We start from the raw sequence: 14,659 nt of genomic DNA on the forward strand, positions 1-14,659 counted from the left end.
ATCTGGACAAACCTGACGGGAAAGCTTACCAAGATGGCAGTAAGACCAAGTGGTGACACATTTCCATTTAACCTGTATTAAACTGTTCAAAATAGGCCAGACGAAAGCAGACTGTGAAGAACTTCAAAAAGATCTCACCAAACTGAGTGATTGGGCAACAAAATGGCAAATGAAATTTAATGTGGTTAAGTGTAAAGTAGTGCACATTGGAAAAAATAACCCCAAGTATACATACAATATGATGGGGGCTAATTTAGCTACAACTAATCAGGAAAAAGATCTTGGGGTTATTGGGGATATTTCTCTGAAAACGTCTGCACAGTGAGAGTGGCAGCCAAAACAACAAATAGGATGTTAGGAATTATTAAAAATGGGATAGAAAATAAGAACGAATATTTCACTGCCCCTTTATAAAACTGTCGTACGCCCACATCTTGAAAACTGAGTACAGATCTGGTATCCTCATCTCAAAAAAGATATTTTGGCATTAGCAAAGGTTCAGAAAAGGGCAACTAAAATGATTAGGTATTTGGAACGGGTCCCATATGAGAAGAGGTTAAAGAGACTGGGACTTTTCAGTTTAGAAAAGAGAAGACTGAGGGGGACAGACATACATAAAATCATGAGCGGTGTGGAGAGGGTGAATAAAGAAAAATTATTTACTTGTTCCCATAATATAAGAACTAGAGGACACCAAATGAAATTAGTGGGTAGCAGGTTTAAAACTAATAAAATAAAGTTCTTTTTCCACACAGCACACAGTCAACCTGTGGAATTCCTTGCCAGAGGAGGCTGTGAAGGCTAGGACTATAAGAGAGTTCAAAGAAGAGCTAGATAAATTCATGGAAGTTAGGTCCATAAAAGGCCAGGATGTAGGAAGGGTTTCCCTGGCCTCTGTCTGTCAGAGGCTGGAGATGCATGGCAGGAGGTAAGTCGCTTGATCATTGTCTTCGGTACACCCCATCTGGGACACCTGGTACTGGCCACTGTCAGCAGACAGGATGCTGGGCTAGATGGACCTTTGGTCTGACCCAGTAATGGCCATTCTTATGTTCTTAACCTGGTAGCTTGCCATAGTCAAGGCCATTCTGCTTTGAGTAATGATGTGGCATACTGGGGTGGAAAGTGCTTTGTCTATCTTCAAGCTCTATCCAAAAACTAGGTTGTGAAGTGATGTGGTTCAAGTTGGGATGCAGATCTTGTCCATGATGTTGAGGCAGGGTTGTCTGAGAACCAAAACTGGCATGGCCAATATGAAGCTATGGATATGACAGTAGCATAGTCTCACTGAATCTTGCAGAAGACTTGTAACAGAAGGGGAAGGATGGAAAAATGCATACTGAGGTTTCTCATCCTGGACAGGAGAAGCCTGTCACCTTGGGAGTCCCAGACAAGGTTTCCCCTGGAGAAATAGGGAGGCAACTTGCATTGCTTATGAGTGGGAGAAAAAAAATCCCAGCAAGGGGTGCCCAGGTTCAGAATAGGTAGTGGAGAGCAGGGTCATGCAGCTCCCACTTGTGCTAGACGTTGACAGATCTGATGAGTGCACCAACCCTGTAGTTTTGGGTATCTGGCATAAACATAGCCTGGAGTGTGGTATGATGTTAGATGTGCTAGTTCAGGGGTCTGCAACCTGTGGCTCCAGAGCCACATGCAGCTCTTTCAGGACTTCTTTGTGGTTTCCAATGCTATAATTGCAAAGTTTAAAAAAACAAAACAAAACAAAACAAATATGCTCCTAATTATTTTCAATAAACTGTGAACATCTAAAAGCCCAAAAATGAACAATTCATATCTAAAGCAAATGATATGTGATCTCGAAACACTGGATAATTCCCCCTCGCATCCTTCAGAGAGAGAGAGAGAGAGAGAGAGAGAGGGATGGTTTGGGAGTGAAAGTCAGGAAGACATTGGTATAAATGGACACGTACAGTGTGAGGAAATAGAATAAGTAAAAAGTTTGTGAACATCCTGCAGTAAACTTGTATTGTATTACAAATTGTGTGCGCACTGTTCTTAAAATAGGGTTTATAAAAAGTGTGGTTTGACATGATTTCTTAAGGACCATCTCATAATCACATGCATTGCGGCTCTTGAAATTTTGTTTTTTTACCGCATTGGAAAAAATGGCTCTTCTTATCATTTTGGTTGTCAACCCCTGTGGTAGTTCTTCTGGTGTATTGACTCTTCACAGAGGGATGGAGACCAAACATGCCTCCCCTTTGTTCATTGATCAGGAGACATACTGCCATATTGCCTAAAAGGAGGGGCATATGCTGTGATTGGACAGAGAAAGCAATGTCTAGCAAGCTGGACAAGCTGTTCAGATCTCCAGAATGTCGATGTGGACCCTGGCCTCATGTGAGGCCAAGTTGCAAGAAGGAGGGTAAGGTGGGCAAGCAGGCAGGCATGAGAACTGGCTGTGCCTACCTATCAGAAAAAAAGTTGGTTCTGTTTCAGAAAAGCCCTGGGTGTCTGAAGATGCCTCCAGAAATGGTGTACAGATGGGAGCCGATGGTGTGGCTGGAACACAGTGTGGCACAGGCATAGCTTTCTCCTGCAGGAAGAGGACCGGCTCATCCTCCAGAGTGGGGTCCTGCATGGGTGAGTGATGGGCTGGAGAGCAGTGGAGAAGGTGGAAGGGGAAGCTATAGCACTTCTGTGAAGAAGAGAGATTCCAGATAGCTGGAGGTCTGAGCAGCCCCTGAAAGCAGAGTCCACTGAGCTAGTTGCACAGATCTTGGAGATAGCAGTGGGATGGCAGGAGACAGTAGAGAGTGGCCTACTGATGGTGCTGCCAGATCAGTTTTCCTCTTTGCTTTACCTTCAAAACAGGGAAGCTTAGGTGCCTGTCAGCATGCAACTTCTCACCCAACATGGCACAGCTTACAGAGGAAAGGCAACTAAGTGAATAAGAGATTTTAACAAATCTCTGCCAGGTCACCTGCCTAGCCATTATTATTAGGCCATGTACAGTGATCATTCCAGTAAAGATTAATCTCATGAAGAAATTTGTAGACAGTAGTGGCTCAGTTTATTCAGAGAAGGTACTCGACCAATCAACAACTTGGAGGAATGGAAGTATGCCCGCTATATCAAAACCTACACAAAGGTATTTTAAAAATACCAAAGTTATTTGTAAGTTATGAGTGCAGATATTTCCTCTCAGAAAAAATAGCAAACACTCACTTTCCAGGCTATGATTATATACACTAAATTCTAAAACAATCCACAAATGTTATAAATAGTGGAAACTGGAGGTTTAAAACAAACTAACACGCCCATTGACGAAGTAGTGTTACCGATACATACTCTACTGTCCATTAACGCAATCACAATTGCAGTTGAAGTCTTACCTGGTCATACAGTTTTTCATCCACTAAGAGATAGGTCTTTGCCCAACGCTTAAGAAACCATACGATATCTTTTCCCATTTGTGGACTCAGCAGGTGTGTTAGGTCAGCCCTTATTGCTCGAGATTCTACTTCTGAAACTCTTAGAATAGCAGACAGTAACCTGCAGATATGAAGCATAAGATAGCTGAGTTGGAGGTTTAGTGGGTTTTTATCTTTGGGGGTTTAAGCAGGATCACCTGTACAAGAAGGGTGGCATGAGTGCACCAAAGATTTCCCTTTTTCATAGAAAGAGGTGGGAGAAGCAAGATCACACCAAGTATTTCCTCCTTTACTGATGGGGTGTAAGCACCCTCAGGATAGTCTCTATTTCTATATGGATGGTGGGATGAGACAGTTGGACAACATCCAAGAGAATGCATTTGAAATTGGGCTCAATCATTGCCGCAGGAAGACTCTCCAGTGCTTTGATGTCAGGGGAATATTCCAATTGGAACACTGTCTTACTTTAAAAGCTTTTATTGAGACATTGGTATTTTCCCACTCTCTCACATTATTACCTGAAAACTTTGGACAGACTCAGAACACCTTTTAGGGCATATGCAAACTAAATCACATACTGAAACTGTAAATTATCTCACTATTTTTGTTACTGTACAGGGTATATTCCTCTTCCCCCTCAGTCATATCCCTAATAGTCTCTCTCCACTGGACACAGAATTGAACAGTATTGCTCTTTCACTCTTTTTTTTTGGCCAGCAAGAGGGAAGGGTCACCAAGAAACAACATAAAGGTACTCCTTTACCTTTCAAGAACAAAGTATAACACTTCCACACCACTTCCAAACCCTGCCAACACCACACCAACCCTGTATCTACACGAGCCCCTGCCTTTCAGAATGGGCATGTTAATGAGCAGGTTCGAAAGATGCTAATGAGGTGATGCTATGACTATGCAGTGCCTCATTAGCATAATGGCAGCCGCAGCCATTCAAAAGTGCAGCTTTCGAATCATGTGCCACCCGTGGAGACGGGGACCTTCCAAAAGGACCCCCCAGTTTTCGAAAGCCCCTTCTTCCTAAGACCAGATACGAAGAAGGGGCTTTCGAAAACTGGGGTGTCCTTTTAGAAGGTTCCCATCCCCATGGGTGGCGCGCGATTCGAAAGCCGCACTTTTGAATCGCTGTGGCCACCATTATGCTAATGAGGTCCTGCATATTCATAGCAGCACCTCATTAGCATCTTTCAAACCCACTCATTAACATGTCCCTTCTGAAAGGAAGGGGCTCATGTAGACCCAGCCCAAGTGAATGGAAAGGAAAAAACCATCTCTAGCCCCCTACAGTAGATTAAGGCTGATGTGAGACAGATAAACCCTGGGTGAAATATCTTCTATATCCACTAGTGTACCACACAATCCTCTTTATTTGAACCTTTAAATTCTGATACTCTGCTTTGGGACATCATTTCACTTTCTTCTTCTTCGTTCTTTCTGCATTAACCCCATCAAGCAGGATCAGTGCTGAGTCTTCTCCCGCCATACTGCTCAGTTCAATGCCATATGCTCTATCGCCACATGTGTCAACATGCCTATGACATTTCACCGCTACTTCCTGGGCCACCCTCTGTTTTCTTCCTTCAGTCTTGATCTGTTGGCCTTCTCTTACCTTCACAACTGTCAGGACTGCACTTTACATGACCAAGCCAACTGAGACTGCACTCCCTCTTTTTTGTTTATGGGTCTTAATTTGAGCACATCTAACATACACATTCCTCACTTAGTCTTTCTCCTGACTCCACTCATTCATCTTAACATTTGCGTTTCTGTCCAACAGATCATTTGCTCATGTTTCTCTTTTGTTGCTCAACACTGAGCATCATACACATCATTCTTCTTCCCAAAAAGGATGGAAATCCCTTCTGAACCCCTGCACATTGGTCCTTAAAATAGGCCAGTAACTGAGTGCCTGAGCGACAGCATTCTTTCCCCACAGAAGGCCAACAGAGCTGCTTCTGGAGCAATCCCAGGGACCTAACGTTCATGACAGAAGCAGACAGTCCCATTTAATACTTTGGAAAGCCTTGCAAACCAATGTCATTTTGTTTATGCATGCAGTAGAAGGCGGTATGCAATTAATTTGTACAGTCTTATCCAGAGATTTTAATTCAATGACGCCTCGAACTTTTAGTCTCACATGCTCGGAAAAGAAACACCATTTATTTTGGAACTTGATATTTACTGGCAAAGACATTTGTTTCTGCAAAGATGTTTCTCCATCTCTTCTGCATATCAAATACTGCATTTATTCACCGGAACCTTCTTCACCTTCCCCTGATTACCTACCCAACTGTCCGCTTACTCTAGGCACTCTCCTGAGTCTCTCACATATCAGAGCTAGAGGAGTAGTCACTTTTATTTGTCTTGCCCCATCTTCAGTAATTTCTAATCCTACCCTTTTCGATACCACTGAGTTACTTTAACCTACAAGACTGTTACTTTAACCTATATTTTTTCTGCCTTTGTAGCATTACCCATATTATCACTGTACTACAACAAATCTGACAGAACATCTACCTGCATTTTAAAAAGCTAAGAAAGAGCTCCTTTTCTTTCCCATACTCAGTGTTCATGCATCATTTTCTTGTTCCTAAATGCATGAGACCATCAATATTCAAATTTTATCTTCTAGTTACATATACAAATTTGTTTGAGAGTCTCTGAATGGAACTTGCTATAGATTGTGTTGTATTCTTACCTAATTACAGAATCAGTTCTGTTATACCCTGGGATGGAAGAGGCCTTTTCACCTGGAGATCCCAGAATCTGAAGTGTTGTATTGATATCAACCTCAGTTGAATGCTTAATGGAATATTCCATTACTTCCGGAGGTATTAGTGGAGTCTCTCCCTGAGTATCATTAGCTAAGAGGTAGCCTAAAGTTGAGAAAGACAGAGAGAGAAAGTGACCACAAGTTTGTTTTTTTTTGCCCTTGATTAAATTTTTGGATTTTAGGACTCTGACTTTTTTTTTTTTTTTTTTTAAAAGTCTACCAGCTTTACAGTTGATGTTAAATGGCATTGGAATCAATCCTAACAGTGTTAAACATATATCTTACTTAATCAACTATATAGTAGGCAGGAACAGTAGGAATCTCATTCATCCACTCATGCGCATCACTTTGTATTTCAATACTCTGCATATAAACGCAAGATCATAAAACTGTAACAGGAAACCAAAGATGAAAAAATAATCCCTGAATAAACAAAATACAGAATGCTTGCTTCAACTGTATTTACCAGAATTGATAACTCTGTAGAATAATAAATTTGTATAGTATATTTCTAATAGCTTTCATTTTGCAACCATAGGAAAAAATATCTTAATTCTACAGTTTTAGTTCATCTGCACTCTGCTTACTAATCAATCTAAACTGCAATTGCTAACATTTCAAGCCTCCTAGCGGCTTTCAAAAGAATGCCAAACTTAGAACAAAAAGTTGCCTAATTTCCACAGCATGTGTAACTCAGAGAGAAAGTTATTTAAAAGTACAATAGTCCGATGTCCAGGACAGGTCATAATCATTCCTGGTCTAGTGGCAATGGTAATGTTAGCTATAAATCACCAGAACTAGAAATAAAAAATTTCTCCTTTGGGGGTAATCATATGGCTAATAAACTATATTATAAACCATATTTGTGTCAGGATCTGGTAATCACTAAGGCATCAGACATTCAAAAAAAAAAAAAATCACAAAACCCTGTTTTATTAAACACCTTAAAAGATGTACATTTTTATTCCAGTATTTCTACCACTGTGGCATGAACATAGGAGTAGGCAATTTGGCTTATGAATCAATATAAAATATAATATCAATATGAAGTTTGAAATTTAAGATGTTTCAAAAATAAGTGTCCCTAAAATGGAGCAAAATCTGTATGTTGCTATGTGGTTGAACTACTGTGCTTGAAGATGATCCGTGTAACTCACTCACGTCTTTTGTCACTTCTCAATAACATGGCTATCATAAATTCATGACAGTAAGATCTTTATACCATTACATACCTCAGATAATCTCTAGTTACGCTCTCCCACTGAAAGCAAGATACTTGAACGTGGTGACTAATTGTACTTAAGAACGCGCAAGTCAAAAACACGACAAAATCAGTACAAGCACAAAAAAGCAAGATGTCTTCTGTTAACATTATTCTAAGCACCTTTATACAAAAATACTTCTATCATAATTAACATAAGGAAATAAGAAAAAGAATGACAAAATAGCCTAGGATAGCTGAAGGGAAAATCATGTGTTTGTCTATAGTATGTGAAGTTTTTGTAAAAGGTAAAAGATGATAAGTGCGTACAAATTAATTCCAAGGAAGAGGCATAAGGGCTCAGAGACATATTTCAGTTTTGGGTGAGGTGCTTGAGTTCCACATGCAGTATACCACTGTTTTTTGTGTTTAACACTTTCTACTAACCTGTGACTAATATAAGCCAATGAATATCTTCATACAGATCATCAAGCACTTTATTGTCAATTGACCCTGATCCTGGTGAGGCAAGTAACTGCTGCTGATGTCTTTGTAACTGACCATGGAGCCTTGTCACTCTGTCTTCTAATAAACTGAAGAAAAACAATTAGATAACTCTGTTTAGTCCTTTACATACACAGCAGTCGTATTAATGAATTTTTAAAACAATGTCACGTAAAGCAGAGTTTGTTTTAATCATCAGACTAAAGTTCACTTCATTTTTAGAACACATCTTGTACCTTGTAAGAAGAGGTATACAGTGTTCTGCAGCAATTCTTCCTAGCATGCCTACACTGGCCAACTGGTCAGAGAACTGGTCTCGATCATCTTCCTGGAGTTCATTTATTTCTTCTTCCTCCCGAGAGGCTACACCATTGGCAGTCTGATATGATTTTAAATAAGTTAAAAGTCATCAATGTATATTGTGCAAGATATCCACTGTGTTAAGAACAACACACTGTGCAAAGAAAAAAAAATCACTTTTCTACTTGTTCAATTTTCTGGTGTTCCAGATGGAAAGTCAGAGTTTAAGTTTAATGAATTATACATAGGAGAATTAAGAAAGGAGTTGGTGATCTAATGCCCCTAGTTTCTGCAATCAGGAGTGGGAATGAGTCTTGCTTCTAAAACAACAACCAATCTCTTGATTGAGAATCCTCTTATAAAACTGGAACACTATAATACAAGTCCAGGTATTAAACAACACTATTTCCAATAAACGGAGGAATTCCAGACTGGTCACCATATGCCAGTGGCAGAAGAAACAGAAGGAGGGGGAAAAAAAAAAAGTGCAGGAATAAATATCTCACTTGTCTCCCCAACTTTTCTATCTGAATCAGGATCTCAAACAAAATGCAACCAAAATAGACTAAGTGAAAATGGCTTTAGGTTATTTGGATTAGCCTACTGATCACATAGAACAGGCTCAACCATCGAGTACAGAAGGAAAATAAAGTTTGCTCTCAAGGACTACCTTTAATTTTGAAGTGTTTCACCAACATACCATAAAAAATTTCTACAGACAAACTTAGCAAAAAAATTGTAAAATTCAAAACACACCACTACTGGTTCACAGATACACTTCTAACACGAACCAAGACTGAGTTACAATATTGGTTATTTGAGTTACACACAAGAACTAACATTTTAAGCGATAAAAACACCAGCCAGATATTTTGTTTGCCAACTTCATAAAGAAGTCATAACAGAGACAGCTTTGTCAGTTCTAGAGATATGATTATGAGTCTTACCCCGACGGAGGTGTTAAAGTCTTTGCTCCTGTATTCTTGTTATTACTTGAAAATGAGAGCTTTCATTTAGGAAAAGTGTCCAGCCCACATTGTTTACAGAGTGAAGGTTGAAAAAATGAATACTAAAACCTCACAAAATCAGAAGGGAAATAAAAAAATGCCCTACAATACTTTAAAAATCATGATTTTAAGCAAATCTCTGTTTTTAAACTCAGGTTGACAATACTGCCAAGATGCCCTGAGTAATATCATGACTTATTTCCAAGAATATATGGAAAAATGAATTTCAACGTTCCTTGGAAAGTTGAGTATGAAACTGCAATAATTGATAAGAAAAAGAGAAAAGTGTATATATCAAAGAAAAATATGTTTTTGCAGTCATTCTATAAAGGAACCAAGAAATTGAATCCAAATCTTAACTCCACCCGAAGTGCTTTTAAATACCTCTTTTCTTTATCTAAACTGGCAAATAATTCTCTTTTGGCCACTTCAAAGTTGCAGCTGCTTACTGAAGAGTGCCTTCCTATTTGAAAGTTCCAGCCACTGCTTTGATATTGAACAAGCAGCATTCTGAAATGCCAGCTGTGGCTTTTAAAAGGTTATTCATGGGATAAATGACTTATCTCACTGAAGGACATGAATTAACCTGTGTATACAAGTTATGTTAAGACTGTCTGTTATGAATTCAAGGTCTCTTGTAAAATTGTCTTCTCTATGCTGACACTCTCACCACCATCTGTTATGTATCAAGAGAACTAAAGTAGGTTTATATGGTATTTTTCAGAAGTGAGGTATCTCAAAGCCCTTTAAATACCACCACATTCGATACTATTGATAATATTACTGAGTAAAAAAAAAAAAATCAAGCAATCACCACTATGCTCAAGGTTGACATTCAACAGTCTATGTCAGCACCTGTTTTAAGAGACAATGTTGGGATGAATAATGGTTGTTTTCTTTTTCCCTTGAAAATGCCATGGACTGTTTAAAATTTCCTCTTGGACAGTTATCATATAAAAGCTGTATGGACCTTAGTTTATCATTTTGTCCAACAGGATGGATCTCTAATATGCACTCTCTCACCAGTCTTGTGAATCTGGTAATTTGTGTGTGTCAAATCCAGTTAAAAGGGGACAAACTAAATAAGAATGTGGTGGTTAAATACAGAGAGAATTAACAAGTGTATTACCAGGTTTATAATTTTACTGAAGGTATTTTAGTTTCATCAGAATTCCCAAGAAAAGGTAGTAATTTGTTTGGTCACTTGACCCAAAGATGGAAGAATAGGCCTGGCATTAAGATGAGAGAAACAAGCAGTGGAAAATCCCTCGTGTCAAAATCAGCACACTGTAATTGCAGTCAAGTTTTTTCACCACTACTACAGCTCATGTAAAAATGTGTTACCTAAGTAGTGTATATCTAAGAAATGTTTAACTACTGTAAACAATAAGTGTGCTTATTACCACCCCAAGAACCACATATTACAAACTTACCAAGTTTCTTGTACCATCAGGAGCAGCTAGGTGGCACTGAATATAAGAATTAAAAACCTGAACAGCATGTTGAGTAAAGAAGCCTTTGTGGAAATGTTTGTCATCTTGTACCAAGGTAAGCCAGGATTCCAGCAATTTATCATATGCCTCCATGTATACCATGTCATCTTTGTCTAGCTACAAGAAAAAGATTATTACCAAACCAAAAGCAAAACAAACCAAAATTGCATTAGTGATCACAAATCTTCAGCAGATAGTCTACCCATTTTTTATAAACAATGAATATTAAAAGATCTGAGCAGAATTCATTTACAACTACTATAAAAAAATACACACGAGAATTCAAATTGATTCCCTGAACTGATATCAAGTGATAAGGGTCAGCAAGATTTCATGATGGCTATACTTTTTTAAAAAATGGTACTCTAAAAAGCAAATATGAAGTTAAGAAGATTCTTCTCTGCAATCTGAAAGTTTAAAATCAAAACACACTTCCCAAATTACAACTTTACAATACTTATGACTTAGATCAAAATGTTCAAACCTGCATGCCTAAAGATAGGTACATAAATAAGTAACCTGTTTTTCACAGGTGCTGGGCACACACTGCCCCCCTTGATGCCAATATTACATTATAATACAGAAAATGTAAAAATATATTATCATCTCTCTCACACACAAGAACAGCCATACTGGGTCAGACCAAAGGTCCCTCTTTGCCCAGTATCTTTTCTGCTGACAGTGTCCAATACCAGGTGCCTCAGAAGGAGTGAGCTGAACAAGTAACAATCTCTCTCCTGCCATCTATCTCCAGATTCTGACAAAGAGAGGCTAGGACACATACATATGACACACACACACCCCCCTATATAATGTGCACGCGCACACACACACAAGGGGGGGGAGAAACTGTTTATATTAAAATAAAGGAAATATAAGGAAAAATGAAAGCTGCGATTCTGTCAGAAGTTGTGGAAGTCACAGATTCCATGACTTTTCATGCACTCAATAACTTCTGCAGCTGCAGTGGCTAGTGCATCTGAACCCAGTGCCAGCTGCTTGAGTGCTCCATTGTCAGCAGCAAAGGTCACTGCTGGAGTGACCTGGGGTCAGCTGCAAGGGCTGCAGTTCAGACGGTCCCAGGCAGTGGTTCATGTGGACCACCCTAGTCATGGCTGATGCAGCTGGCCACAGGGATTGCCTGAGCAGCAGCCCCAGGTGTGGCCCCAGTGACCAGTGAAGCAGCAGCAGTCCTAGGGGCAGCTGGAGATGTGATGTCAGAGGCATGGTTTTTGGGGGCCTTGGAAAAGCAGGCTGGCAGGGGCAGTAAATCCCCCCCGCCTCCCCAGTGCTGGAGCGAGAATGCCCCAGAGCAATGGGGCTCTTAAGGAGAAATTTAGCTATCATGGGTATTTATAAAAACAAAAAGCAGTCAAGCAGAAGTGGGTCTGTCCCACGAAAGCTCACCTAATAAACTATTTTGCTAGTCTTTAAAGTGCTACTTGACTGCTTTTTGTTTTGATAGTGTATAGACTAGCACAGCTTCCTCTCTGTTACTATTCAACATGGGTATTTATAGTTTTTAAAAAAAAAAGTTATGAACAGGTCATGGGCCATGAGTATTTGTTTACTGCGCACAACCTATCTATGACTTTTACTAAAAATACCCATGACTAAATCTTATTCTTATGCATAAAATATATATTTAAAAAAAAAAAAATCACACTCTTAAAAAAAACCTGAAGAAAGCAACAAGGTGAATGCTCTAATCTGTGAAGCAGCACTGTCAGGATTTGAATCTTCATGGTACAAAATGACAGGTAAACAATCTTTAACAGTAATTCACAATAGGTCATCAATCTTGGAGACTAAAAATGGCTAGGATCATTCCACAAGACATAGAGAGACCATATCTCCCTGCCCCGTATTTAGGACAGGGAGATAAAGGGTGGGGTGGGGGCAGAGACGGCGGCTCCTCCCGGCTCCACCAACCCCAGGGGAGCTGGGAAAGAGGCAGCAGTCGCCAGCCCTCCCCGGGAGCCCTGGGGAAGCGGCAGCCACTGGAGATCTCCCGGAGCCTCAGGGAAGCTGGCAGCACTCCCTGGGAACCCCAGGGAAGCGGCTGCCCCCAGTGCTTCCAAAGCCCTGGGGTGCAGCAGCTGCCCATGCTCCTCCCACTTCCCAGAGGCCCAGGGAGTGACTCCCGCCAGCAGGTGCTGGCGGAAAAGGTCAGCAGGGGGAGGTTCCAAATACGAGACGAGTCCCTTTTTAAAACTTTTTGGCGTCCCAAATACAGGACTGTTCCACCCAATACAAGACAGATGGTCACCCTAACAAGAACACATACACACAGCAGATAACTAAGCGCAGGTAATGTGACCATACCTTTGAGAGTAACACTCAAAATATTTGAACAGAAATTACCATTTACAATTTAGATACAAAAGAATCGGATGCCACAAAAGGGAATGGTAAAAACAGGGTCTCAAAATAAAGTTACTATGTGCTCGGAGAGATGAGGTTTCCCTGTTTGAAAAGTTTCTTTAATGCTATTGGACCAAATCATGATTATCCTGAGGATGATTTCAAACAATAACGTTAGTAAATATATCCAAATGTTACATAGCTGCCTCTAAAGTCTAGTGGGTAAAACCTGGTATAATAATTTGTGACAGTAGACCATAATGAATTGATATCTTGATAAAATAATAAGTGTGTCTATGGACTTATATCTACTCCAAATAAAAGCTTGGTGACTTTTTAACAGTAGGTTTGTAGTGAAAGTCTGTAACAGTGAGGACATATGGGGCAAGAGGAAAAAAGTTGGTGAGATGACTGATCATCGCGGGAACATTTTAAAGATATTATGTTGCAAAAAAGAGAAGTTACTCACCGTAGTAACGATGGTTCTTCGAGATGTGTCCCCATGGGTGCTCCACGATAGGTGTCGGGCTCGCCCCGGCGCCACAGCTCGGATCTTTCCAGCAGTTTCTGCTGGACCGCGCATGTGCCGGCGCGCACCGCTCCTGGCCACATGCGCGATCCGGTCCCTGCCAGTTCCTTGACCAACCGCCTCGGATGCTCCTGAAAAATACTAAACAGAGATCCGAAGCGGGGAGGATAGGCGGGTGGTGGAGCACCCACGGGGACACATCTTGAAGAACCATCGTTACTATGGTGAGTAACTTCTCTTTCTTCTTCGAGTGTCCTTGTGGGTGCTCCACGATAGGTGACTACCCAGCAGTAACCCAAGATAGGAGGTGGGTAATCGGTTTATGTGCAGCTTGTCCCCGAGAGGACCGCTGTCGAGAGACGGGTATCCTCTTGGAATACCCTGTGAAGGGCATAATGCTTGGCAAAGGTGTCATAGGATGACCAGGTCGCCGCTCTGCAAATGTCTTTTAGCGCAATGCCCTTGAAAAAGGCTGTTGATGCCGCCACCGCCCTAGTGGAGTGAGCCCTAGGCAGGGCCAGTAAAGGAGTCTTTCTAAGTTCGTAGCACATTTTTATGCAGGATACGATGTGCTTCGAGATTCTCTGCGAAGAGAGACCTTCTCCTTTTGATTTGGGAGTGAGAGAGACTAGGAATCTATCCGTTTTCTGGAAGGACTTAGTCCTGTCTATATAGAAAACCAGCACCCTCCTCACGTCCAGGAGGTGTAGGCACGCCTCTTTGTTGGAGTTATGAGGCTTTGGATAAAACGAGGGTAAAACTATAGGTTCGTTAATATGAAACTCTGAAGAAACTTTGGGAACAAAGGCTGGATGCAGCCGTAAGGTTACCGCCTCCTTGGAAAACACTGTGCAGGGTGGCGTTGCCATAACTGCCGCAAGCTCGCTCACCCTGCGAGCTGACGTGATTGCAAGAAGGAAGGTCGTCTTTATCGTAAGGAGACGGAGGGAAACCGTGGCTAAGGGTTCAAATGGTGATCCCGTTAGCGCATTAAGCACCAGATCCAAGCTCCAAGAAGGTGGAAGCGGTTTCCGAGGGGGGTATAGGTTTACCAGCCCTTTGAGGAACCTGGTAACCA

At 40.9% G+C, this 14,659-nt stretch overlaps 1 protein-coding gene across 1 annotated transcript in view; it reads right to left on the reverse strand.

Moving 5' to 3' along the window:
• Nucleotides 1-14,659, reverse strand: part of XPO4 (exportin 4) — a 145,337-nt gene that overhangs the window by 34,029 nt on the left and 96,649 nt on the right. Inside the window, exons 10-14 of the mRNA XM_074985345.1 lie at nt 10,629-10,805; nt 8,125-8,267; nt 7,832-7,977; nt 6,109-6,286; nt 3,357-3,516 (exon numbers count right to left, since the gene is read on the reverse strand). Coding sequence (XP_074841446.1) covers nt 3,357-3,516; nt 6,109-6,286; nt 7,832-7,977; nt 8,125-8,267; nt 10,629-10,805 — 804 coding nt within the window. The remainder of the gene's footprint in view (nt 1-3,356; nt 3,517-6,108; nt 6,287-7,831; nt 7,978-8,124; nt 8,268-10,628; nt 10,806-14,659) is intronic.

Source organism: Carettochelys insculpta, chromosome 1 (genome assembly GCF_033958435.1).
Source record: "Carettochelys insculpta isolate YL-2023 chromosome 1, ASM3395843v1, whole genome shotgun sequence".
NCBI classification, from domain to species: domain Eukaryota; kingdom Metazoa; phylum Chordata; order Testudines; family Carettochelyidae; genus Carettochelys; species Carettochelys insculpta.